Source organism: Pelmatolapia mariae, linkage group LG18, assembly GCF_036321145.2.
Source record: "Pelmatolapia mariae isolate MD_Pm_ZW linkage group LG18, Pm_UMD_F_2, whole genome shotgun sequence".
NCBI lineage: Eukaryota > Metazoa > Chordata > Actinopteri > Cichliformes > Cichlidae > Pelmatolapia > Pelmatolapia mariae.
Window position 1 is genome coordinate 21063690 of NC_086243.1, and position 26925 is coordinate 21090614.

The window sequence follows — 26925 nt, forward strand, 5'->3', positions numbered from 1 at the left end:
GCACTGTATCTTTGTGGATTTAAAGAAAGCATGAGAGGAACTATCTCCATGAGGAAGTTGGGGGTATTCTTGGGTTGAGGTCATTACTCTCTGCAGGCCAATCAAGTTCTACCACACCAAACTTGGTCAACCATGTCTTGGAACAGGAAGGGGCAAATCCCCAAGTTGTGAGCTTGAAAGTCTCCAAAATATCTCGGTATGCAGAAGCACGAGGAGTTACTTTCACTGGAACAATGGGTCTGAGTTTTAAAAATATTAAAATTAAAAGAAAATTTCAATGGTCTCTGACATAAAAGCTGCATTTTTTTAAATTTATTTTAAAGATTTGCTAAATGCGCAATAAAATTAAGGTTTTAAAAAGCTTCGTATGAAGTTTCTTCTACCACCATGTTTGCTGTTGCGGACTTCTGTCAAGTGTAATAGGTTAATAAATAACCAATCACCGCCGCCATTTCCTCTTACATCACGTCTAAATGGCACGAAGTGAATCACTAAGGCCTTCAAATTAAATGTCAACGAGGTTGGAAAAACATTGAGCACTTAACATCATTGTACAGTTATAGGTCATTTTAAAACATTATGTCATTACAAATTAAGCTGTTTGGTTTTAAGCCTGCTTACGTCCTTTTGGGTTGAATTTTTAACGCAATATTGTAAATATGCTTTTATTTTGAAGGCCATCACCGGAAGAGTTTTATCCGCGTTCGTCGCTTTTTGCTTTACTGTTGCCCAGCGCGCTGAGTGTTGTCGACTCGACAGATTTGAGTCTGAACAGGACAACGCGGACAGCAGGTGAATACTTTACCTTTTGTAAAGCGTAAACACGTTGACGGTTATTCGTCTTTTTCCACTGGCTTTACTAAAAGTGTATTTAATACCCGCACAAACAGGTGTTTTTACTTAGCCCACCCCGAACGTTGGTCGTAACCTTAGTTTAATCTGAATGAAATGAAAGTTATGTGGATGCGGTGATTTATTTTATTAGCAATAATGAAATGTCACACAAACCTTAGCTTTGGTAGTTATATAGGTAGCACTGAGGATCAAGGATAACTAAATTACGTTAAAATCTAAAAAGTATTAGTCTTTTCATTTTCTCTGAGCTGCATGTGCACTTAAGACGTGCGGCTTTTGCAGAGGCAGCCTGTCTTTCCTGCAGTACCGGTTTATCCTAACGATTTGTTAAATTAGTGCACAAGTGTTGCGAAAGTAGAAACTCATTTTGACAACAGAGTACATCACAGCGGATCTGTAGAGATTCCCCATTTGCCTTTCATAATAATGGAAGAAGTGCCTCCAGAAAGGTATGGACACTAGGGCTGGGTATCGTCACTGATTTCTAGAATTGAAGGTCCCTAATCGATTCGATCCACGATTCGATTCGATTTGAATCGGGGAAATTTTGCCTCAGACAGTCAGAAATATTATAATTCAGATCATGCATCAGTACATTTCCATATTTTTATATCTATAAAAAGAAAGCTGACACTTGCGAGATTTTATCAAAGGTGTAAGCATCACAGCAGATGCCTTTGTGTCAGAGTAGCTGAGGATAAAACACAGAAAAACATGGTGATTTTATAAAAAGTATTCTGTAGTAGATCAAAAACGAAAGAAAACCATTACTCAACATAAGAACATTACCTGATGCTGCTGAAGTGAAGCAGAGCAAAGTTAGAGGTTTTATTAGAGACACAGCTTAGCGTTTTGCAATTTTGCATAATTTTAAAAAGTTAAATTTGTTCAGTAACCTATTGAACAACAGAAATGAGGCTTTCTTTTCGGAAGTAAAAGGAAAAAAACAGCGGCCGACAGCGCTGTAAACAACGGTAACTTGTGCACAAGCGAATAATAAAGAAAACTGATTTTTAAACGGGAAACTGTTCTTGAAGTACACAGAGAGAGAGAGAGAGAGCGCTCTACATGAAGTGTGATTTTATCGTAGTGGAAGCAAAACAGCAAAAGTAAGAGGGAATTCATGACGATGTTTATCAAATGTGAAGCGTCGTTTGGATCGTCTTTTGCTGCTGGTTCAGTGAATTTTGGTTGGAGAGAGAAAACCTGCAGCTCAGAATCTAGCGCAAAAAATACGTAAACACAATGCGCGGACCCGCCGAAACATCAGAATCAGTGAGCTGTGGGCTTTCAGCCCCGACCATGTCCGTGCTGTCGGGTGAGAAAAGCGACATCTCACTGATTCTGATGCATCGGCGGGTCCGCGCTTTGTGTTTACGTCTTTGTGCAGAATCCGTGTACCTGCTCTCATTTACTGTTTTAGCTCTTTGGTGGTTGTTGAAACTTTGTGAGGTTTAACCTGAGATTCTGGCTTTTCGGGCAAAATAATATTTATATTAAAAAAGTCGATTCAGGATGTTAATGAATCGATATCACGTTATCCAAGCTAGAATCGATTTTAATCGATAAATCGATAATCAAAACCCCTAATGGACACACAAACTCTGGATTAAGCTGATTAAATCACAACAGCATGCTGCAGGGAGAAGAGGCTAAATATTCACTTGTGTTTCATGAAATAAAAAACAAGTGAGAAATAATCATCTTCATTTTAGGAATTTTTAAATAAGTGTGAAATATGTAAACGTTTACTCTAAGCATAAGTCACTCTGCTAAAAGGGGAAAACGAGAATCCACCTCAAGTAATCAGCTGCAGTACATGCCCAGCAAATAAATTCATGCATATTACAAGTCAATACCTACAAAGATAACAGACTCGTTCTGTCATCTACTTACTTACTAGTAGTAATACTAAGTAGTAATTCATTACTATAGAAGTCGGACCGTAGTAGCACCCTGCTGGACCAGCTGGGTGTTAAACTGTGAACACACACTGAGCCCGTGTTTGACCCTAAATATTTTATTTATTTTCATTTCTGTTTTTGGACTAAAATGTCTGTCTGTTGAACAGGGGAAACACTGTCTGTCTTTGGTTATGCTCATTATTTGTTAGGCTGACTTGTCTTTTTATACATCTCACTTAATGACCATATTAATACTAATAAATATTAATGTCTTTTACCTAGAGAGATGTGGTGGGTGCTGTGGGTGCTCGCCATCTTGCTGGCTCTCTTCTGCATTGTGGATGTGTGGTACTTCCTGCGGGCCGCAGCGGTCATCCTGCGGGCCTGGTTTCAGCCTCCAGTCTGGGACATCACAGCGGAGCAGGTCCTAGCAGGCCGGGTCACTCCCCATGACATCGACATGTGCCACATGAACAATGCTCGGTACCTCCGGGAATGTGACTTTGCTCGCTTCTCTCTCTACATGCGTAATGGCGTGTTTAAGGCTGTGCGGGCCCTCAGGGCTTCAATGGTGGTGGGGGCCACAACCATTCGTTATCGCAGGGCTCTGTGTATCGGAGAGGGTTATGAGCTGCGCAGTCGCATCGTCACTTGGGACGACAAAGCCTTTTTCCTTGAGCAGAGATTCGTGTCGACAAAAGATGGCTTGGTGTGTGCCGTGATGTACTGCAAGCAGAGTGTCATACGCAGCAGCCCGGACAAGATTCTGCAGCACCTGTGCAAAAGAAAGGTAAGGGAGGAAACCACACAGATGCATGAGTTACACACCCTCTGAATAACATTGAACTTGTGTTTTGCACGCTGCAGGTGGAGTGCCCTGAGTTTCCAGAGGATCTTCAGCACTGGGTCAACTTCATCTCTGCCAGCAGCCAGGCCCTCAGGGCTGAGAGCGGCCTGGAGGAGAAGAACAAATAAAACCTTTCATGGGCAGATATTAAAAGTGGCGTCTTGTGAGTCAGCCTGTTTACAAGCCCAGGAGGAAAGTCTTCTCCTATTCAGAATCTCTTCACTTGAACACACTTGTGCCTGCACTTTGTACAACAAGCTTTATTTAGATTCCAACATTTGCAAATATAAAACACTCGATTAATAGCACACTACATTATTCTGAGAGGTTGACAGTTATGGTAAAAAAAATAAATTAAAAAAAATTAGAAAATATAAGTAATACAGTTTTATAAGGTGTGTTATGATGTGGTATGACAGCAATAAAAAAAAATTCAGGAAATTGGTTTGGAGTTTTTACTATAACCAAATGGGAAGCAATTAAACTACTTTATATGAGAGTGTGTATGTTGCAGTGTGAACAGGTGTAGCAGGGAATGACATCATACTTGAGTGATGGGATGATCACACAGTTTACATGTTTGCATGATCAGAACCGCCAGGCCACATCAGCCTTTGTAACATCCACAGATTTCATGTAAAACTCAAAAAGTAAGCTGAAAATTCAGTCAGAACGACTGTGTCATGAATGTTGCCTGGATACTGAGTCATAAAGCATGTCACAAACACTTCTCATGCACACGGCTGACTGGCGGTTACAAGTGAGAAGAGATACAATGCCAGGTTTTCTTGATGTAAAAAATAAGACCACAATAAATCAATTCAAAACTTTTCTCATTTTTCATGTCACCTATAACCTGTACAATTCATCCGTCAGTTCACCCCCACTTCAGGGGGGCTGGAGCCTATCTAACTACCATAGGGCAAGAGGTGTGGTACACCCTGGACAGGTCGCCAGTCTGTCGCAGAGTTAACGCCAAGAGTCAGACAACCTTTTAAACCTATGAGCAATTTAGAATCACCAGTTAACCACCATAACTGCATGTCTTTGGACTGTGGGAGGAAATCTGAGTACTCGGAGACAACCCAAGGAGAAAACCTAATACTTTGTTGAAGCAAATTTTGAGTTAATACCATTGAATGCTACAAAAACCTGGCATTTTAACAGGGCTGTGTACACTTTTTATGTCCACTGTAAACTAGAATTGGTTCAGAGGTTTGTAACAGTGGGAAAAAAGTACCCGGAAAAGAATACACTATCTACACTATTCATAAAAGTGTAGATAAAGTCAATCCAGTACATTGTTACTCTGTAACTAAGGTGCCACGTGCAGACTAAGTATCATTATTGGCCATAAGCCTTACGTATTTTAAACTTTTACAGCCTATCCCTTTTTGTCCTGTCTCTCCCCTCTCTCCAACTGGTAACAGCAGATGGCCGCCCCTCACTGAGCCTGGTTCTGTTGGTGGTTTCTTCTTGTTAAAAGGGAGTTCTTCCTTCCCACTGTCACCAAGTGCTTGCTCATAGGAAGTCATCTGATTGTTAGGTTTTCTCTGAATTATTGTAGGATTTTTACCTTATAATAAAAAGTGTCCCAACAAAGAAGCAAAGCTACAAACTATGAGTGAAGAAAAATATCCACTGCAATAAAAATAATTTTAAAACATAGTAATTGAGATGTTGTTGTCTACTGACAAAACAAACTAAACTAAAAGAAATATTTCTAGTAAATATTCTTAGCTTTAGTCTTGCCTTTTGAGGATTTGATACATACATTTGTTGAGACTTGGAATGTCCTTATGAGTCAAATTCCTCCACAAAGTGCTGTGTTGTAATTGTAATTACTATTCTGAATCTCTGAAATACCTACCATATTATATTAATAAGATGCAAATTCAACTGAAAGGAGAAAGCTGTCTAGGAACGGAAACTAATTAGAATTTTTTTTTTTTTTTTAAAATACGAACTCTCGTACCATAAAATTTAATGAAAATTTTTTTTGAAGTAGTTTTATTATTATTATGTTTTTATTTAGCATTTGGCAGTGCTAGGTTTAAAAAGCACTATTTTGTCTTATACAAAATAAAGAGTAACTTCTAGTGAATGAAAGGGCGCACGGGTCTATCGTGACCGTGACCTTAAAACCGTCTCTGTGTTAACCAAGGTTCAAATGAATAAATTAAGATATAAAATAAATAATTAACTAAGTCACGTATAACTGTGGTATCGCCAATCCCTGGAAAACGCGAAAACGTTTTCGTGTAACCATGCCGACAGGTCAACCAATAAGGCTTCTTGTCGTCATACACCCGGAAATATTATTCATTGATTCTACCGGTTTCTTCAAGTTGCACCTCTTTCCATGATAGCACTTTCTTCAGGACGCGCAGTGAGTTTCACGGGCATTAAAAGATACTTCTGCCGTCTGTATGGTTGACGCTTAATGTCTGATATGGTGAACTGAAGTGTGGCGGCTGTACGAGGAGGCTGTGCTCGCTTTAATTCCGAGGGCACCGGCTGCTGGCAGCTAGCGGCTAAGCTAACAGATTTGGCTTTGACAGCAGGCTGTAGGCCGTTCATTTTAAAGGAGAAGCGTTAGCTTTACAATCCCCTCAAGGTTGAATCGACTGCTTGTGAAAATATGCTGCTTCTGTATTTTTAGCCAGGTTAATTTCAAGTCAGTGTAAGGAGGGGAACACTGATCTCTTGTTTTTTTTCCCACATCTGCACTGTCATTGATGAGGTCAAAGATGCATTTATTTTAATCCTGAAGGCAATCATCAATTTAGACTCTTTAAAAATTGCTTATTTTTTTAATTAAAAAAAAAGAAGAAAAAAGATAATGACTGTAACATTGCAAATAAACACGTTCTTTTCTAAAAACTTCAGTTTTCATTTTTGATACTAATATTTGAACTATTTCTCCAGAGAGATGTTGCTGTTGGCGTTGGGTGCCCTCCTCCTGCTCTTCTGCAGCCTGGATGTTTGGTACTTCCTGCGAGGGGCCCAGGTGTTCATCCAGGCATGGTTCCAGCCCAGGATACGGGACATTTTAGCCGAGCAGAGCATCGAAGGCATGGTCCTTCCACATGATTTGGACTACTTGGGCCACATGAACAACTCTCGGTATCTGAGGGAGTGTGACTTTGCACGCTTTCACCATTACATGAGAAACGGGCTGTTCATGGCCTCACGCAAACTGGGGGCGAAATTGGTGGTAGGGGCGTCTACCATCCGGTACCGCCGCTCCTTGGTCTTCCGTGAGGCTTTTGAGATTCGGACCAAAGTTTTGGGTTGGGATGAGAAAGCCTTTTACTTGGAGCAGCGTTTTGTATCCAAGAAAGATGGCTTCGTCTCTGCGATCATGCTCTGTAGGCAGAATGTGGTGCACTGCAGCCCCGAAACCATCATTGAATTTATCTGCAAAAAGAAGGTAAGGGAAGTGGCGGCGTCATCCTCAAAGTGCTTCTGTTCGGGAGTAGAATCCACAAAATCATCACATTTTAGTATCACAAAACTATGAGTATTATTGGCTGATTAATCAATTTTATTCATCTAACACTTTGTCCGCTTATAGATCGAGTGCCCAGAGTTTCCGGAGGACCTCAAACACTGGATGAACTTCATTGCAGCCAGCAGCCAAGCCCTGAGAGCAGAGAGTGGACTAGAGGGAAAGAACAAGTGAAGCCACACCATGACGCTGCGTATCATGAGTGTAGACACATTTCATATCATATATAGCATTGCACGCACATATACATGCACACAAACACTTAAACATTGTAGAGCGTTTTAGTTGACTTCCAGAAGTATCTCTGTTTTGGATAAATCCTACCTGCTGTGTATTTTTGTAAGACGTGAAGTTCTTTGACCCGAGGGGAGCTGAACATGAAAACTTGAACTGTAAGGTTTCAGATGCTCGGTATGTAAATGGATCACAATGGCGTTTGTAGCTTTACCCATGCAGCTTATTCACTAGTTGACTGTAAGTAGACCAGCATTACACATCTTCATTCTCATTCAGCAAAATCCTCTAACCTCAGATAAGCATGTAGAGCAAAATGTAATCTTCCACTGACGTCAATGCATGTTTTGAAACAACCAGAATATTTTTGTGCCTGTTTCTAGTAGTTTAGAACGCGTTATAACTTTTCACAAAAAAAAAGACATGGGTGCAATGAAATACTTGAATGGATATAATGAACGTGTGCTGACGATTGTTTTAATTTCCCCATCAGTATTTTGCACAAAGTTATTATTAACCTAAGGGAGAAAACAAATATTCTTATGAGGGATGAATATATCGGTGCAATGAAAAATTAAAATATCTGCTTTTAAAAGGACAGCCCCTCAATCAGGCCTGCGTGTCATTTTATGAGAGCGTGCTTACATTTTTGATTGACAGGTGTAACGAGCAAACATGAGGTTGCTGGCAACTTTTCAAAACCTGCAACGCACAATTACCAATGAATGTCTGAGTGATATTTGAGTCTACTGAGGCGGTCATTTGAAAGATGTTCTCGTTAACGCATCAGTGTTTTTCCTTTGTGACCAAAGTAATGTACTGTTCTGTGTGAAGGAAATCCGATTTTTTTTTTTTAAAGATGTCTAATCTGTTTTATTTATGTTGTTGATGCACTGATCACCAAATTCTTTTAAGTTTGAAGTTATACATTCTCTGTTTATGTCCCAACTATTTATGATTGATTGAAATGTATCAAACTTTATTTATTGTGTTTGTTAATATTTAAGTGCATTTTTTTTTCAATTAAAAATGCTCTGGAAACTGTTTGGGTCACTGTTTTTATCTTTGTGAGCAAAGTACACATGCAGTTTGGTTTGTAGAACTTCACGGGATATTTTTACAGCTAATGTACTTAATTTATCTTAAACAGCCTTTAGGTGATCATTTAACAGTTAACGTTTGGCATGTAAATCTAAAATTTCTGACTTTCTGAGTTTTTACTTTGTTGTTCAGAGCTGGAAAAGCAGCATTTGCAGCTTTCAAAAACCATAAGTACGTGGCTGTTATAGTTATATGTTTAGATGCTGTGGCTTTATGTATTTAATTTTTCCATCACCAAATGAATCTTGTTTTTACAGGAAAATGTGCTTTTTACAGTTTTAGTTACTACTATATTTGTAGATAACGAGTCCAGATTAAAAATGTGATCGTCAAAGTAATAATAGGTATCCATTCAAAATCCTTCCACATGAACGTGCCAACAATTGTGACATTTTAATCCATTTAGAAAAGCCCCCCCATCAGTGACCGTTCTTGGTCATCACCAAGGATGTACAGGCACAGTTGTAATTTCCAAAATGTGGGTTTCATTATACTCCAGAAAAGACAAAAATAATGTCAAAAATACACAATCACAGAAATATCACCTCCACATTTTTGCCATTTCTTCCACACTCAACTCTTTTCTATAAGGTGAGCGCACAGTGAAGGTAGGGGAGGGCTGGTGGCATTAAGAGATTTGATTGGGCAATCTAGAGGCCAGTTATTTCTTCCCTTTGGTGAAAGCTGGGCTCTTCAGTGCATCATGGTACAGCTCCAAAGATTCTGCAACATCAAACCCTCTGTCTGCTAATATTACATCACCTGGGCTGAGGAGGTCCAAAAAACCCACTTTGTTCAATCAAGTGTTTGTCAGATGATTTGCCACCCCACCCTTTTGATATAAAGGAAACTCTTCTTTGTGGTGTGACACCAGTGGGATATTTCATTGTATAGCAATGTTTGTAATTAGAATATGTTTCTGACCTTGCTTTCAGGTTTTTAGGTTTTCAATGTAAATTTCAAAGCAGTCAGTAATACAGGCACATCTACAAAGAACATCTCAATATCATGGGCATTGACAGCTGTGTCAAGTGCAGGGAAACTGAGATCCTAAACATGCAACAAACCATGGAAGATTCATTGTCACTGTAAAATCTAATTTGTTCCCAGAACAGTATTTATTGTTCAGTCACAAGTGCTGTCTCTAGTTTAAACAACACATTTGCTTTGCATTCAAACTCAAACTTGAACGCAATCTCCCCCTCCACACCAGTGTTCTCAGGCACTGGTACATGGTTAGTGTCAGACATGTCACTGTCCTACAACATACAGCACGGCCCACATTAGAAATGATGTATATGTAGACCAGTGATGGGAATTAGGGGTAACGCCGGAATTAGGGGAATTAGTAACGCCGTTACTTGTAATGCTGTTACTCCTTACAAGTAACGGCGTTACTTTTTCAGTATCGAGTAATCTAACTAATTACTATTCCTATCGTTACAACGCCGTTACCGTTACTAACAAGAAAATGCGGTGCGGTTGCGTTACTATTTTTCAACAAACAGACGGTTGAAGCTGTCTTCAGCTTACTGCACCTTATATCAGTTGCACGGAAGCAGCTGTCTACGTAAGTAATCTGGGCTACAGCTTTAAACAGCTGCACGCAATCACTTTCTGGTAGACAAACCACTTTTTGGCACAACACCTGGAGCTAAGGGGGCAAAACAATCGCATGAGTGCTGCTGTTTGAGTGAGGAAGAATAAAGTAGTCGTGGTAAGCCAATCACATGACCACCACAAGATGACAAAGCAACAAGGTGATATATACCAGTTTTTAAATTGTGTTGATAGGCCATGTAAAACCAGAGTCATGATAAACAATATATACGCGTGTTTTTTTCCTGAATAGTTTCGTGGCGTTTAATGTCTAAGGACAGCGCTAGCAAGCACTCTCTGCTTATGACCAAAAAATTAAAAAACAAAACAAAAAACAGCCCGTTTGTGTTGGTGGAAAAATGCACCATGTCGACCAATCAAAAATGATATGGCAACATGACATTTGGTTGTTTAGGAAGACGGGGAAGTTTTAGGAGTGACGGCGAGAGAGAGAGAGAGAGAGAGAGAGAGAGAGAGAGAGAGACAGCAGAAAAAGAGAGAGAGGGAATTTTGAGAAGTAAGAGATTTGTGACGTTTAGCATGTTTGGAGTGTTTAGTTAATGTGCTGTCTTGTGTAGTTAGTGTGTAATGTTGTGGATAGTTTTGTGTTGTGTGTCAGAACAATGAGGCGACTGCTGTCTCCAGGTAAAAAACAGAAGTGATACACCTGCTGCTGTCAGACCTGCAGGTATCAGGCTGTGATGTTCTCCTTTATAGTGGACAGAAATTATTTTTTTGGAGCGGCACAAATAATTTGTGTGGCATCTTATTGAATGCAGAACAGCTGATTGTTCTGTAAATAGTTTGAAATGGTTATTAAAAAAGGGGGTAAAAGGTAAATGGCTGCAAATAACTTTGTTGTTTGCAAAACTTGTGCATATGATTTTAAAATTTACAATTAATATTTGCATTTAAAGTTATGAAATATGATTCAATAAACATGTTTGTGGTTGTTACAGTAAAAAATATAATTTTTTCTACTCGGATTTTATGTTTTTTGTCTGATTTTAGATCAATTGTGTTAATACAGTATGTCAAAATGAAAACATAACTGTAAATTCAGACACGTGAGGTTGTGCTGAAAAGAATGATTCCAGACAAGGTAAAGTAAATAGTTTTTAAAGGTGAAATGTCAAGGTAAAATCAAAAGTGGTTAAAATGGTCAATTATACCCTGGACCCCAGAGGGTTAAACTTTACACACAATAGTTACTTTTCAAGTAATTAATTACTTTTAGAATCTTGTAACTCAGTTACTAACTCAGTTACTTTTTTGAAGAAGTAACTAGTAACTATAATTAATTACTTTTTCAAAGTAACTTGCCCAACACTGCCCATCATCACCTGTTAGTGAATGTCATTGTGTAGATGTACTCAGGCATTTCTTCATTTCAGAATAAAAACAGAATTTTAAAGTAAAGGTAATTAGGTAATTAATTATAGTAACTATAATTAATTACTTTTTCAAAGTAACTTGCCCAACACTGTCTACATCTGATTAAGGGATGATGTCAATCATCTCCTCTACTATGCAAATGCCATTATAGTTTACTATCGGGCAATATTGTAATATATCATCTATATCATAATATTGAAGTTTTGGGCTATCAATTAGATGTTGAGAAAATTAAAATGATAGGATGCATTTTTGTGGTCATAAGTGCATAATTCCTGTTTCAGGAGCCTAACGTGTACCTCTCCGTTAGTTTTGATTCCTCATCTTACAGTGTATGAGAAATTACAGGACAGACAGACAAAAAGATGTTGCGGTACACTGACTTAATCCTTTATGAAACTGATCTGAACCTGCAACTACAACGACCCAGGCAAGAAAGAAAGAAGCAATACTTCACCCATGCTTACATTTAGATCACTCTCCTCCTTTTCTGTGATGTCACAGTCAGCAGTAGTGGTGGGGTTGGTTGGCTGCTGCATCCTGCTTTCTGCAGCTTGGTCCTCTCTCTGCTTGCTGAATTTGTCCACTAGCCGAGTGTCTTTAGAGCGTTTGGCCCGCATCACCTCACTGGCTGGTGTCTTACTACTGGAGTTGATTTCGAAGATAGTCTATTTCACAAGAGAATTATATGTTTCTTTGCCTATTAGAACACTTTTTACCAGAAAATGCAGCGCTGTGACGTGTTTGCATCAAACTCACCGCTTTGGATTTGTAGCTCTTGATGGCATTGACTATATGAAGGCACTCCAGTTCCATTTTTTCCAGACCACACCCTGAAACAAATTAAATCAAATTCTGTTACTTTATTATTTGTTATTTCAATACAGTGACAGATAAAAAGAGCAGCAAATAAAGTTTATTAGCAACCCCAAATGTGTAGCACATCAGTTAAACAGTTCATCTGTCAGTTTAAGATTTGACAGGCACGCAGTAGGGTCTACCTTGTGTGTGTTCAGGTGAAGCAAACTGAAATGGTTGCCCTAGGAAGAGGTGGAGGTCATAGACATAAGGCATTTCATCAGGACAAATCAGACTATAGGCTGTGCCACTTCGGCCCGCTCGTCCCACACACCCTGGTGGGAAAAGACAGGAGAAAAAAATACACGTAATGCTGGCCTAATCATTTCAAATTAAAGAGGCTGAATCACTTTGTTCGTTCTGCATAACGCTGCTCACCCACTCTGTGCAAGAAATGTTTGGCCTTGGAGGGGAAGTTGTAATTGATAACATTGTCCAGCAGGGGGATGTCTATACCACGAGCAGCAACATCAGCCACCAGAAGCTCCATGGCTTTCCGATGCACAAATTTCCCAGTGTTGATCTTCCTGGCAGTCTGATCAAGGGCACTGTAGATGTAGGCACACTCTAAACCTTCTGACGACAGCAGCTGTACATCAGAAAAAAATAAGAAGTCAACTAAAGCTCTAGTTTTTAAACAATATTTAACATTCTCACAAATCTATGCTACACTGTTATCTTACCTCCTTTAGGCTCCTTTAGGTTTGGTGGCAGCAAAGACCACTGTCTGTTCCTGAGGCTTCAATACCCTCCTCAGGAGGTGGAGCAGCAGAGCCGGTTTGTCATCCACACGCAGGTGGAAGAATGACAGCTGATGGAAGTTAGAAGAAATAAAAACATGCTCAAAGCCATGGACACATCCAGGTGACTGTAAGGACTTTTGCTTTGTCTTTACATTTAAATCATTCAACATTTCTGGGAGAAGAATACAAAATGTTTGAATAGCAAGTGTCTGAAGACAGAGCACCAAGTAGAAAGACCAAGACACTGACACAGAAGCTGATTTAAGATAAGTTAGCATGTAGAGTAGATGCAATAATCCTGTACTGAGGTTGTAATAAATAATGCAAAACCTTCCATCTAATTTCTCAGATTAAACAAAAGGTAAATAAAACAAAAGCAAGTGCTGCCTTTTTACCTTGATCTGATCACTGAGCTTGGAATCCACATCCAAACGAATCAGTGCAGGTTCTGCCAGGCCTGGGGAAAAAGTTTGTATACACCGGTGTGAATATAATAAGGATTATTTGCCTTTAGATGCTAAAAAATATGGAAGCTGAGTTGAATGAATATGCTTTATGATGAGAAAATAAGCCAGAAAATCTTTGAGAACCTACACCGTGGAGGGTTAATTTTTTTAGATTAACCCAATGTGTAAAGTAAATGTGTGCATGTAAAAAATAAGGTTAATGGACAATCGCTTATATTTCCTTCATATTACATAATCACGTTTCTACATGTTACATTCACTATAGAAATATAATGCATTTTATTTGAGTTAATTGTTTAGCTAGATTTTCAATTGTATGCACTGCTTTAGTTGGTAAATTATATGTAGCCTTATTTTCTCTCCCTCTCTTTTTTAAAAAGTAACTGAGGCTTAAAGTTATACTAACAAATTAAATGCATTCAGGATTTAAATCGCAACATGAGTACCAGGTTCAGTTTTGGCCTCTGTTATAAAAAGTATATTAAACACAACGATCTGCTTACTTTACCCATAGAAAGATAAGTTCATGCGTTTTATGAACGGGTGTGATATAAAGAGCCCACTGGGAAATATGACAGTGCTCCATCTCCATGGTTACTCTGTTGTGTTTGGACCAATCAATTGTTTTTCATCTTCAGCTGCATTCACACAAACAACTGTAAGCCTCAAGTCTTCATGAGGCAGGAGCCAGCAGCAATGAATAAATGAGTAACTTATTATGGTAGGTATGCATATCATCCCGAAACAACAGGAGCATTGTAATCACATCCAGATGGACTAAATTAAAATTTTATCTCATACTGCAGTTGTGATTTGGCCCCATATGTGTGAAACTGAATTGAACTAAATTTAATTTCTTTTGTAAATGTTTTTAGTAATTTCCAATTTTATGAATAAAAATAAAATAAATGTGGATATTACAGGCATATAAAGTAACTGATGGCTTGGTCATTGTGGCTTTTTATAAAACATGAATTATATTTCTTATTTTGTTGGTTTGTTATTTTTGTTGGTTAAGTGAACATGCCCAATACAGCTATAATAAAGGCCGTCAATGTCACAGTTATCTTAGAACATACACGTCAAATTTCCTTTCTTCAAACTTTCCTTCCCTAAATGTAAGTGACTTACACAAAAAGAAAACTTTACCAGACACGATTATAAATATTTTCAAACTGAACATGTAAATGATGTTTACTATTAGGTCTACACTTTACATAAGCGGAGATGTTAAAATTACTCAATTACTTAAAGAAAAAAAACAAAACTTCTATACCAGAGCAATAACTTAAAAAAACAACACAGTACATCCACTAACCTATTCAGCTGCTTGTTAATGCAAATATCTAATCAGCCAATCACACGCCAGAAAAAAAAAAAAAAAGGAGATTTAAGTGACTTTGAAGGCAGCATTGCTGTTGGTGACAGATGGGCTGTTTTACGTTTTTCAGACACTCCTGATCTTCTTAGATTTTCTCAGGAATTTACAGAGAACAGTCCAAACAGAAAAGCGAAATAAACATTTCCCTGGGTAAAAATGCCTTGTTGATGCCAGAAGTCAGAGGGGCATGACCATGCTGAAGGCAAGAGGAATTCTAAGCCAGTTTCTCAAGACAGAGAGAGAGTTTCTCAACCCAGCCCATTTGATATCAAAAACCATGAAACTTTCAAAGTCAGTTAAAAGTCGCCTTTCTTGCCCGTTCCGATGCTCGCTTTGAACTTTGAAATGAGACCACTTGGACAGCGGTAATGATAAATAACTGCGAATAGGGCATGTTTACAGAATTTAATGTTGTTTTTATACAACACCTCTTATTTTAAGAAAACTTAGGAAAGACGATTCATGAAACTAACTGCAAATTACACATCAGACGCCATTGCTGCTGCCCTTCATTATTCCCTCTCCCATCTGGAAAACAAAGACTTATACATCGAAGTACTTTTTGCTGATTACTGCTCCGCCTTCAATACAGTCATCCCTTACAAAGTCACTCACAAGCTGGCAACACTCGGCCTGCACTCCACTCTCTGTGGCTGGCTACTGGACTTTTTGACTGGCAGGCCCCACTCCGTCAGGATCGGCAACAGGACTTCAGCCAGCATTATTACAAACACTGGCGTTCCACAATGTTGCGTTCTCAGTCCCATCCTCTACACCCTGTGCACCCACGACTGTGTCACCTCCAACAAAGATAACATCATTTTGAAGTTTGCGGACGACACTGCAGTGATTGGTCGCATCACTGGAGGGGATGAAGCAGCTTACAGGAGAGAGCTGGCCGGTCTGGTGTCATGGTGTGAGGACAACAACCTCACCCTCAACACTGATAAGACAAAGGAGATGATAGTGGACACGAGGAAGAAGAGGAGGCCTCACCAGCCGCTGTTTATCCGGGGCCTTGAAGTGGAGAGGGTGAGCAGCTTTAGATACCTGGGCATCTACATCTCTGAGGACGTCACCTGGACACTGAACACCACACAGCTGGTCAAGAAGGCTCAGCAGCGGCTGCATTTCCTGAGGAGGCTGAGGAAATTTGATATGTCGGCCAAGATCCTCAGCAGGTTCTACAGCTGCAATGTGGAGAGCACACTGACCACCTGCATCACTGCATGGTACAGCAGCACTACTGCTATGGACCGCAAACGCCTGCAGAGAGTGACAACAACTGTGGAGAAGATCATCAGGACTCCGCTGCCCTCTCTGCAGAGCATCTACCATCGCAGAGTCCAGAGGAGAGCTGCCTCCATCCTCAAAGACCCCACACACCCCCAACACGGACTCGTCACACTTCTGCCCTCGAGACGAAGGTTTAGAAGTGTGAAATCCAGAACATCCAGACTCAACAACTCCTTCTTCCCCACTGCTATCAGGCTCCTGAACAGCTGACCTATTTTTGAACAGTAATAATAATTTTTTGCACATCAGGTTTTCCTGCATATTAAGCTCATAACTCTTTTACACACATCTCTGTTTCACACTTCAATATTTTGTCTTCTTTTTTGTCTTCATTTATTTATTTGTACTATTTGTATTTTATATGTTCTATTTCTATTGTATATATTAACCTGCATCTGTGTGTGGACAGCAAAGAAAGAATTTCATTGCACAGAGAAATGCCTTTTTTTTCTTTGAACACATTCAAATACTTTGAATTTTGAATCTTGAAATTAAGCACACAATATCTGTATTTTACCTATTTGATAAGACATATTTCAGTACTCCAAAACACTTTATTAGACTGGCAACATGCTTACAAGTAGTAAATCCAGGTTAGTGGATCATAATTAAACATAACTCTGTTGCAAACGCAGAGTTCACAGGCCATCAAGGAAGAAGTGACATGCATCTCTGCAGTGTAAAGATGCATAACTCATTTTCTCCTTAATCTACAGTCACACAAAGCACCAGGAAAATCTTTGGTAATGTTCTCAGATAGTTCTGGCACTTATCACCCAGTTCCTCGTGATGTCGTCCACACCATCAACCTACTTTCCTCCTCACAGTTTCTTCCTCAGCTTGCCTTTCTCATGGCCCCCCCTTCCAAAACCTGACTTTTTAACTTCTCCGAGCCGCTTTTTGTTCTTGGAGCAGAGCTTCCTCATCCCCCTGCCCTGCAGGAACTGGTGCTTCTGCTTTTTCTTGCGCTGCTTCATGATCTGATCTTTTGTTTTTTACTGTGCCAGTAAAAAACAAAAAAAGTCCATCACAAGACAGAGAAGAACACCACAGGGAGAAACCCTGCAGGTCTAACAGCAGGATGTGTATCACTCCTGTTTTCCACATGGAGACAATGTTCACACTGCATTCTGCCTATGTGACATTTATTAGTGCTCTCACTGACACATAAAACAAAACAACGACTATACAACACACTAGCTACACAAGTTAACACAACACACCAACTGTACGCTAAACATCACAAATAAATAGCCCAAAAAATTCAGATTTTTTGGAACTCGGATGTTTAACCCTTTTCTTCTTTTTTGCTATATTTTGTTGTGTATGATATATTTTTATTATATACTCATTAGATATTTTTTTTAAATTGCATTTGATGCATTTGATGCAGAATTCAACAAGCCAAACTGTCTCTTTACAAAGTCCCGTATCATATCGCATTAAGAAAACATCGCGCATGCTCAGAAGCTCACTCCAATGCAACCTTGACAAAGCTCAACAAACATCAGCAAACACGCAGACTGCGTGCAGTTATTCCCATAGTGTGCTAACTCCCGAGTATAAACGCTATAAATGATACAGTTTAACAAAAAAGTAACACGTCTGTGTCGAAAGTACAGATATTTGTTTAAAAATGTAGGGACTACATGTAAAAAGTTATTAGAATTCAATTTAAGTACCCTGACTTCCCCGACAGTGAATACAGACATCTAGACAGATTACAAATTAAACGCCACATATGTGAAGAGAGAGAGAAAGACGGGGAAAAAAACAACAACTATAATAGGAGACGTGATTTATCTCAGATAACGATTTCAGTGGGTAGATGCTGTGGAACATTATATTTTTTATGGTTTGTTTTCTCGAAGTAATTTTAAAAACTTTATATATAATTTAAATTCGTTTAACAGAATAACGTTACAACACAGTTTGCAAAATCGAACCAAATGTTAGATTGTCCCTAGAAAAAGAATCAAGGATTGATGAAATATTTGGTTTCCTCCATTTCTGAACATCAAGCCAGAATGTCTGCAGTACGATAAACCTTATTTATGTTCGCCTCACTCCCGCTCCGTGCCAGTTGGTGGCGGTAAAGTACCCATTCGTCGTTTGCCGACCGTCGATACAGAAACTGGAAGTAGTACTGTTAAAGCCCTCCGTGGCCACGCCCCCTCATTCTCTTCCTGTAAACAAAGCAGTAGCTGTTTGTCACTTTCTAGCTGTACTTTGGTGTTTTCTACGATGGCTCAAGCCGGGGTGCTCCTGGACAAGGACCAGTTCAACTGCTCCATCTGCCTGGACGTGCTGAAGGACCCGGTTACTATACCGTGCGGACACAGCTACTGCTCGGGCTGCATCCAGAACTACTGGGACCAGGACGACTACCTCGGGGTTTATGTCTGTCCGCAGTGCCGACAGAACTTCAACCCGAGGCCGCTGCTCGCCAGGAACACCATTCTGGCCGACGTGGTGGAGATATTTAAGAACACGAGACTCCAGGACGCCGCGGCACCAACAGCTGGCCGAACTTTTGCCGAAGCCGGCGACGTGGAGTGTGACGTGTGCATCGGGTTGAAGAGCAAAGCGGTCAGCTCCTGCCTGGTTTGTCTGGCGTCGTACTGCGATGATCACGTCCGGCCTCACTACGAGTCCTCAGCCTTCAAGAAACACAAGCTGGTGGCTGCCTCCAAGCGGCTCCAGGAGACCATTTGTCCGCGACATGACAAGCTGCTCGAGGTGTACTGCCGGACCGACAAGCGCTGCATCTGCTCCCTGTGTCTGACCGACGAGCACAAAGGGCACGACACGGTGCTGGCTGAGGAGGAGATACAGCAGAAGAAGGTAATCACCTCACCTGAATTGCACAGGCGGAGGAAGCCTCCCACATGGAGCTCATCAAAATGTGGGCATTTTCCCTTTTTTTCTGAGGCTGAGTTATCTGCCTCCACAATGTGCTGTCTGGAGTGTTTCCCTGATTTAAAACCCCAGTCTGCCCCTCACTAATATCCCCATATTATAAAAAGACTAAAAGCAACACTTAAAGTGATAAAAATTAAAGGGAAACAAAACATTCTGACACAGTTAACTAAATCTAAACTATAGCAAACTGCCAGTGGAAGCAAAGGTAAGAACCTTACAAGTAAAAGCTCCCTGGTTCAATCCCTAGAGGAGGTGCCAGTCTCAGTGGACTACTCCTACATAGTGCTTTTCCACTCAGCTCTCAAGACATTTTATACAACATGCCTCATTCACCTATTCGCACTTCTATCTGTTTGCCTGCCATCACACACATTCACATTCAGATGAACAGATTGAAAGACAACTTTGAGGTTCAGTATCTTGCCTACTGCTTTGCAGGCTTTTGCACTTCTATCTGTTTGCCCTGTTGGCCCTGCAAAGCATCGAACCACCAGCCTGATCTGCTCTACCTCCTGAGCTACAGCCACTCCTGATCTCTGGGGTTGTGTAAGGAAGGGTGTCCAGTGTTTACCAAAAAAATTCTAATACAAGGGAAAGAAGTCTCTTCTTTTTCCAGATGGTTAAAACAAAAGTATAAACTGGCATTAGAATTTATTCAATGCTTTTTCTACACTAAAAGTGTTCATATATGTATCACGGCTGTCAAACATAAGGCACAGGTGGCAAAATTGGCCCATGGTGTAAAATGAGTTTGACATTCCTGATATAGATTAAAATGTAACTAAATGCATCTGCGGGTCACTGAATCGTCTGAATGACGAACTACTGCTTCTCCTCTATTGGACAGATTCTAAGCTTCAAGAATGTATCGCATTGTTTATTATTATTATTATAATTATTATTATTAAGTCTCCTTTGTATTCAAATGTCACACCGTGGTTAAATCTGCTGGACTGGCTCCCCATCATCTGGAGAGTCCACTATAGGATTCTGGTTTTGCCTTTTAAAGCGCTGCAGGGATGGGCATCATCGTGCAACCCCAGCAGGTCCCTGAGGTCATGTGATCAGGGCCTGCTGGCTTTGCAACATACAAAGCTGAGAACTAAAATAGGACAGAGCTTTTGCAACAGTGACCCTGAGACCCTCTGGAACCTTCTCTGTCTGAGCGTGAAGTCTGTGCTTTCTTATAAAAAGCGGCTTTTTAAACTTGCTTTTGGGTAACTTTTTGTTTCTATGTTTTAGCATTTTTTGTTGCACTTTGCTTTTTTGTGCTACATAAATAAAATCTTAATTACTTCCTTTGAATTTTTCTCATATGACTGTAGTCAGGGTTTAACAAGTCTAAATATTGCAGTGCAGCTTAAACGTAAACATTAAAGTGAATATAGTCTTTTTCTCATATAAACATACTCCACAGATGCAAATGTGTGTTGACATTTCCAACATGCACTTTGTCTCTTAAAACCATCTTTTAACAGTGGACTGAATCCACTCCAGAGTCAAACAATGTTTCTTTTTTTTTTCTTTAAGTAAAGACCTTATCTAATCCAGGGGCCCCATTCACAGGGGGACAAAAATAGTCTAACTGTTAAGATGCTTTAGAGAAATGGGGCAGAAAAGACACATATCTACCACACACACACACACGGGTAAAATGAAAAGCTGCAAATCCTATAATCAAAGACATTTGAGAGGCTGGAAGCTGTGTTGAAATGATTATCAAAGTGGTTGCCATGTAATTATCTTTAAATCAACTCATTGTTTCAGTAATTTTGTGTTGTCTATTCCTTAATTACGAACCTCTGAATGTTTTATTAAAGCGCTGATTTGGTTTTGTTAATCAGTTGCCATTTGTAGGGTTGTATTCTACCTTACATCAAATGTGAGAAAAGAAGTCAAATTTTCCAGATTTTTCCCAAATAAAATAATCCTCAGCTAAAGGTAACTTTATCTGTTCCTTTATAAGAGAACTCATTTATTCATCTGGTATGTACATTTGCTTGTGTACAGAGGTTGGGTTTGTGTTTCAGTCCTGAAGGACCTTTTGTGTGTAAGATGAACATGACAACTGTTGTACCACAGAGCCTCCTATACACGAACAAATATTTGTCCTTATTCACAGCAGTATAAAAATCAATGTGACCAAGTGTTAGGGTGCTTTAGAGAGGAAGAATGTATTTTCAGCTGCTCTCTTGTCACAGCCAGAAGCGCCACATGTTTGAGTTTTACACCGGACACAACCCCAAAGGGACTTGTGTCTCCAGCTGGAATCAAACCAGTGTCGCTTCACTTGCTGAGCAAATCACTACCTGATGGAACCACTTGTTAAGATGACTTAGAGAAACGAGGAAAAAAAAGTGCAGCCAACCTAAAAATATTTAAAATGACTCCAAAAGATCAAAAGAAAAGCTGCAAGTCTTTTCCTTGTTATCTCACCGAAAGAAAAGCTGACACCCTCATGTAAATTTGACATGCTGTAATTCCAAATTGATTTGAGTCTCTTCCTGGAATTGACCAAGGGCTTTTCCATTTGATAGGCAAACATATAAACCACTGCACTATGGAGACACTGCTTACATGTTCAAATAATAGTCACACAAATGAACATCATTTAATTTTCTGTATATCTGTTGCTAACTGCTGCTGTTCAGTATTCTTTTATTGTGAACTGAGCTATTGATTGTATTTTAAAGGTCTCGGTGGTTTTCAGGGTTTTACTACTGAGTCATAATTTGTGATACAGTTTTAATGAGGAAAGCATTAAAGCAGATAACTCAGATCCTTTGTGTTAAGAAGATCCAACGTTCATCACTGAGTGTTGCCGTGTCTTTAAATCACCACACTATCTAATCTAGAATACATTTTCAGCCTGATCCACAGTAGGACCAGTTTGAGATGTGAAGTTTAAAGTTTGGGTTTGAAACACTTCTGGAGTTCCTCAAACCTGGTTTTTGGGTATCTGTGTGGAATAAAAGCAGCAAAGAATTAAACAACTGAAAGACTTCATAATAATTTTTAATTATCCCCAGAATCTCTGTGATCTAATCTAACTTTGTCAAATTTCTTTTTTTATAGACCTGGTTAAATTGGGTGTAGATGGTAAAGCAAACTTTAGATGCCTTTCAGTGTTTTTACTTTCATTCTGAGTAAATTTCTTTTCTTTTTTTTTTTTTTTTAGTGATTCAGTTTTAGTGACAACTGACTTCAGTCTGTGCACAGGCCCAGTGTAGCAGGAAATCTGGATAATGTAGCACAGAATGAAATGCATCTACTTTTGTTCAGTTACATGACTTTTGATTTTTGATTTTCGTCAGAGGCAGCTCGGTGAGATCAAGCAGAGCTCCCAGCTGAGGATTCAGCAAAGAGAAAAGGAGGTGCAGGAGCTGAGAAAAGCCATTTTCTCTCTCAGCGTAAGTGCTGATGTTCAACATCTCACTGTTGGATGGTAAAAATGTCTAATCTTTCTACTGTTACGGGTGTACATTTGCTATTTTATCAACTGTGTCAATGAAGTTTTCTTTTTTTTGGTCTTTCTTCACTCTTTGCCTGGCGTTCTGTCCTCTGTGTCTCCCTCCAGCGTTCGGCTCGTGCAGCAGCCGAGGAGAGCGACGCCATCTTCTCCGAGCTGATTCGGTCAATAGAGCTGAAGCGCTTTGAGGTTAGAGAGCTGATTAAAGCTCAGGAAAAGACGGCCATTGGTGAGGCAGAGAAGCTGCTGGAGCAGATTCAGAAGGAGATTGGCGAGCTAAAGAAGAATGAAGATGAACTGGATAAGCTTTCCCACGCTGAAGACCCCATCCATTTCCTTCAGGTAGATAAGAGTTTATCACACTCTCAGGACATTGGCTGTAAAGTGTTTTACTGTGACAATATGTTACACAATGAAAATAGTCCCTGTTTGTAGGGAGTTCTTAAACTTAACTTAGGAAAATTTCCGAAGCTTTTATCACATCCAGACCCTTTCGTAGATAATCTTTCACTACTGTAATCCCAGTCTTGGATCTGGTGCCTTGTGGTCGTTGACCAAACCATTTTATGTCTTGTCTTTTGTCATGAATGACACCCCTCCACTTATTTCTGCTACTCACCCTTCCTTGTTGTGTTCTGTATAAATAGCATGCTTGGAAACGTCTGTGCATCAGCTTACCTTCCTAGTCTCTGTGTTGCTAAGCCCACCATGTGCTGAAATATTCATAAACACACCACCATAGCAAAGTCTTGGGAAAAAAAGTGGTTCAAGTTTTATCTTCACCACTGTTCCTGGTCTGTATTTAGAGCTGTCAGTCCTTCCATGCCCCACCTGTGCTGTCGGCTTCGCCGTTGGTTGCATCGGACCCAGACTTCACCTTCGGCTCGGTGACGACAGCTGTGTCAGATTTTAAGGCGCTTCTGCAGGAGGTCTGTCAGGACGGATGTGTCAGCATTTATGAGAGAGGTAGATACAAAGATTTGTATCACATTTTAATTTTTTGCCCCATAAATGATTCTGTCGACTGTCTGTTGACGTTGTTCTACTTTTTTTATCTTTTACAGTGAGAAATATAGTAATTGTAAGGAATCCAGATCTCGTAGTCCAGTCTGACTGCACGGTGGTGGATCGAAGTGATAATCTGGAAGCTGTACAAATGGAAGCAGCGGCATGTGAGTGTTCATGTGTGTCACATATTCACAGCTTTTATTACCAGTTTTTAAACAGTGCAGCAGTTTTGGTGGTCGGGGATGATTTTTAATCATCTTAAATCAGTCTTTTAAATCAAAATCACCATGTATCTGCGCCGGATTAAACACTCTCACAAAGCTCAGTACATTTCAAAAACATAAATGCTGCAAATCTGTCCAGTAAAATCCATCCAGACTGAACGGCTGCATTAAGAACAGGTGAGTCATTTTTAACATATGAAATAGTTGCACATATTTTAGGCGTCCGGTGTGTAAAGGCCTGTAGGGACATTTAAATAAACCTCCCCTGGCAGCAGGGTCACACACCATTAAGATATTGAACATTAAAATGTATAATTTACTGATTTCAAACAACCCTTAGATAATAAATGGCAGTTAAAATAAAGAATATCTAAATAAAAAATATAAAGTAATCTAATAATTGGGTGATATTGTTGTATACAGCTGGGAGATACTGACAGAAATGTGATATAAATATAAAAGAAATTCATCCACTTTATCAAAATATCAGTGGTCTACACTGATATTTTTCATGTTTGGTGTAACATGAAAACAAAATGAATATTTTCCTGTTGTTTTAGAAAGAATTTGCCTTAAATCAAACTTAAGTAAGACTAATATAAATCCACAAAAAACTCTCACACATCACCAAAAACTACTAATATGAAATGTGAATTTCTGTCCTGATAAAATTCTGTTTATTTTTTTTTTAATTTTAATTGTGAAAAATAAGACATGTTAATCTGACCTTATTATCTCGCAGCAGAAACTGTTTGTTTACAGTTGGCTTTGCTGAATCTGCAGTTAAAGACCGATACCTGAGACTCCGTAGTAACCCTGTTTGTTACCTATCTTTGTTATCGCAGTGATCCCTTCGCCTGGTCTAGACCAAAGTCACGTGAGCCCTCTCAACCCCTTCCTCACTCCAGGACCTCCAGCGTTTTCCTTCTCACCGTTTGGTAACTACAACATCTAAACAGTATTTACTGCATGTGTGTGAAACCCACTTAACTTAAACAAACCACATGCAAATCCTTCCACTCATATTATTGTTCTAGTATAATAAAGAAAGAAGCCGATTGAGTGTAGATGTGCTTAAACCCGCCAGTGCCGGGTGTCACTGTAACAAGAACTTGTGCAAATATTAACTCTTGTTTCTTTGTTTGATAGATTTGTTTGTTGTGTTTTGTTTACATAGTCAATATTTTAAAGCTAATCTTCAGTTAATAAGTAGCTCAGCCAGATGGTCGAGAATTTTTAAATACCGATTCGTGTCTCCACCTGGGATCGTTCCCTTGTTAGGTGGATGTGTGAAGCTCTACACTTTGGAGCCACTCAGTACGGTTTGAGACCTAAATTTTTTTTGATACACGTCAGCAAGCAGTGCTCTCATGTGGCTGCATGGCACTCCTAGTCCTAATCCCAAGCTTTGATTAATGGGAGGGTTGTGTCAGGAACTTATGGAAGCTCATTTCTGGCACTTAAAACATTTATGAGTTACAATTTAGATTTTTATTTCAAAGTTTTTGTTTGGGTATCTCACAGTTCTCACTTACTAACTCTATCTTCTGTGAAAATAACTTGAAATTTTAAATTATTTTCTCAATTTTTAGTTATTTTCTCACAAGTTTGAGCTGAAATTTTCACTGTTTTCCAGGAGTGGAAACAAGCTTCTATTTGATGGTCCGACATTTAAAAAAAAAAAAAAAAAAAAATAGCAGTAAAAAATGAAATGTGGATCGATCCGTTATGGTGACCCTTTGGCAAATAAGGGATCAGCCAAAGTACTTTGTGATAAATCTATAGCCATGTGACAGATCTGATATAATCTTGTAAAAAAATGTCAAAGTAAAGGAGTAAAGTTTGACTTAAAAAAAATGTTTGTTCATGCTGATTGCTGCTAAGTCAAGTTTTTGGATTGAACATTTTGATTAAAGCTTAAAGGCAGGCAGGGATCGATTCACTTAATCTAAGTTCTATTAAACAGCGTCACAAAATTAGAAAAGAAAAAAACTCAGAAAACTTCAGAAAACAATGAAAAAAGAAAATCAATCGCTTCCATGCTGCAGGACTTTGGTTTTTATTCATATTGTTCCAGAAAAGCTTGTTTTTCATCAACTTTAAAAACTTTTTTAAAGTTGGTGAAATACACACGTGCGCATTGATCTTTTTGCGTAGCCTTTGTAGGAGGTTCGATCCAGTATTAAGCAGTGGTTAAGCAGAAAATTAGTACTCCAGCCATCTTTAACTACTTTATCACTTCCCCACATTTCAAGCTAGACTCTACTGGTATAAGTTGTGGTATTTATTTGTGCTAAAGACCAAAAACAAAACAAAAAAGATTTCTTTCTTTGTTTCCTTCTTTCTCCAGGCTCTAAATTCTCCTCGGGCTCCAGACATAAGCACCCTCCACGACGTGCTCACCCCAGGAGGAAATAAGACGTCTTAAGGACATCAAACTTCACTTTCATACACTCACACTGATGGAACGTCATTATACTCAAGTGCTGTCCACACACAAAGCCACACTACAACTTAAGTCATGTAATTGCTGTTTTGTTTTTTTAAAAAAAAATTCTGCTATACTCAAATTTAAGCAGTGTTGGGAAAGGCACGAGGAAAGCATCTGTGAAGATCGCACTGACGATGTATTCAGCAGCAACAAGCAGGACTGACTTAGTGCGTTTTATTTCAGTGTTAGATGCTTTTAAAGGTATATTATTTATTTTTTAACCCTGTAAACCTCTGTAAACAGTCATATTTGCTTCAATGATAATGTGGATTATGTGACATGCTGGCATTAAAAAACAAACGCACTACATTTTCTCACGGGTGGTTTTTGTTTACACATCAGCTCCGTGACCAAAACGCTGGCTCCAGGCACGAAAACAATGCCATTTTCCAGTACAGCCTCATATCAGATTGTATTTAAACGTGATCTCACAGGAGCTTCCCTGATGTGGGACCTGGAGGCGTTTTCTTTGTCAGGCTGCGCTTTGCACAGGCTCTCTGGGACGGCCCATTTGCTTCTTTGCTGGCTGTGATTGGAGGCTTCAGGGTGCAGCAGGTGAAACCTGAGAAGCTGCTGTCAGCACACCTGTGAACTACGCCCATCTTTGCCTGTTCTAGTTT

The 26925-nt window shown here is 39.5% G+C and overlaps 3 protein-coding genes and 1 pseudogene across 3 annotated transcripts; 3 read left to right on the forward strand and 1 right to left on the reverse strand.

Annotated features, from left to right (window-relative positions):
- Window positions 1-714: 714 nt before the first annotated feature.
- LOC134617109 (protein THEM6-like) lies at window positions 715-4410 on the forward strand. The gene is made up of 3 exons (XM_063462293.1): window positions 715-792; window positions 3042-3549; window positions 3627-4410. Exons 2-3 carry the CDS (start codon window positions 3046-3048, stop codon window positions 3732-3734), a joined length of 612 nt encoding a protein of 203 aa, XP_063318363.1. The 5' UTR covers window positions 715-792; window positions 3042-3045; the 3' UTR covers window positions 3735-4410.
- Window positions 4411-5912: 1502 nt separating this feature from the next.
- Window positions 5913-8385, forward strand: LOC134616803 (protein THEM6-like). The gene is made up of 3 exons (XM_063461815.1): window positions 5913-5995; window positions 6535-7039; window positions 7184-8385. The coding sequence occupies exons 2-3, from the start codon at window positions 6539-6541 to the stop codon at window positions 7289-7291; spliced, it is 609 nt and encodes a 202-aa protein (XP_063317885.1). The 5' UTR covers window positions 5913-5995; window positions 6535-6538; the 3' UTR covers window positions 7292-8385.
- Window positions 8386-11752: 3367 nt separating this feature from the next.
- Window positions 11753-14106, reverse strand: LOC134616129 (ATP-dependent RNA helicase DDX54-like; annotated as a pseudogene).
- A 4151-nt stretch (window positions 14107-18257) lies between these two features.
- On the forward strand, window positions 18258-26604 carry LOC134616797 (E3 ubiquitin-protein ligase TRIM47-like). Its single transcript, XM_063461805.1, has 7 exons — window positions 18258-19035; window positions 22428-22523; window positions 22691-22924; window positions 23389-23548; window positions 23647-23754; window positions 24660-24752; window positions 26165-26604. The coding sequence occupies exons 1-7, from the start codon at window positions 18436-18438 to the stop codon at window positions 26230-26232; spliced, it is 1359 nt and encodes a 452-aa protein (XP_063317875.1). The 5' UTR covers window positions 18258-18435; the 3' UTR covers window positions 26233-26604.
- The last annotated feature ends 321 nt before the right edge of the window (window positions 26605-26925 follow it).

What these genes read in the sequence shown, in the direction of transcription:
- LOC134617109 (XM_063462293.1), top strand. Translation starts at nt 3,046, where the DNA reads ATGTGGTGGGTGCTGTGGGTGCTCGCCATCTTGCTGGCTCTCTTCTGC. An exon ending in AGCACCTGTGCAAAAGAAAG is followed by an intron (nt 3,550 to 3,626) that starts GTAAGGGAGGAA and finishes TGCACGCTGCAG; the next exon opens with GTGGAGTGCCCTGAGTTTCC.
- LOC134616803 (XM_063461815.1), top strand. Translation starts at nt 6,539, where the DNA reads ATGTTGCTGTTGGCGTTGGGTGCCCTCCTCCTGCTCTTCTGCAGCCTG. An exon ending in AATTTATCTGCAAAAAGAAG is followed by an intron (nt 7,040 to 7,183) that starts GTAAGGGAAGTG and finishes GTCCGCTTATAG; the next exon opens with ATCGAGTGCCCAGAGTTTCC.
- LOC134616797 (XM_063461805.1), top strand. Translation starts at nt 18,436, where the DNA reads ATGGCTCAAGCCGGGGTGCTCCTGGACAAGGACCAGTTCAACTGCTCC. An exon ending in AGGAGATACAGCAGAAGAAG is followed by an intron (nt 19,036 to 22,427) that starts GTAATCACCTCA and finishes GATTTTCGTCAG; the next exon opens with AGGCAGCTCGGTGAGATCAA. An exon ending in ACCCCATCCATTTCCTTCAG is followed by an intron (nt 22,925 to 23,388) that starts GTAGATAAGAGT and finishes GTCTGTATTTAG; the next exon opens with AGCTGTCAGTCCTTCCATGC.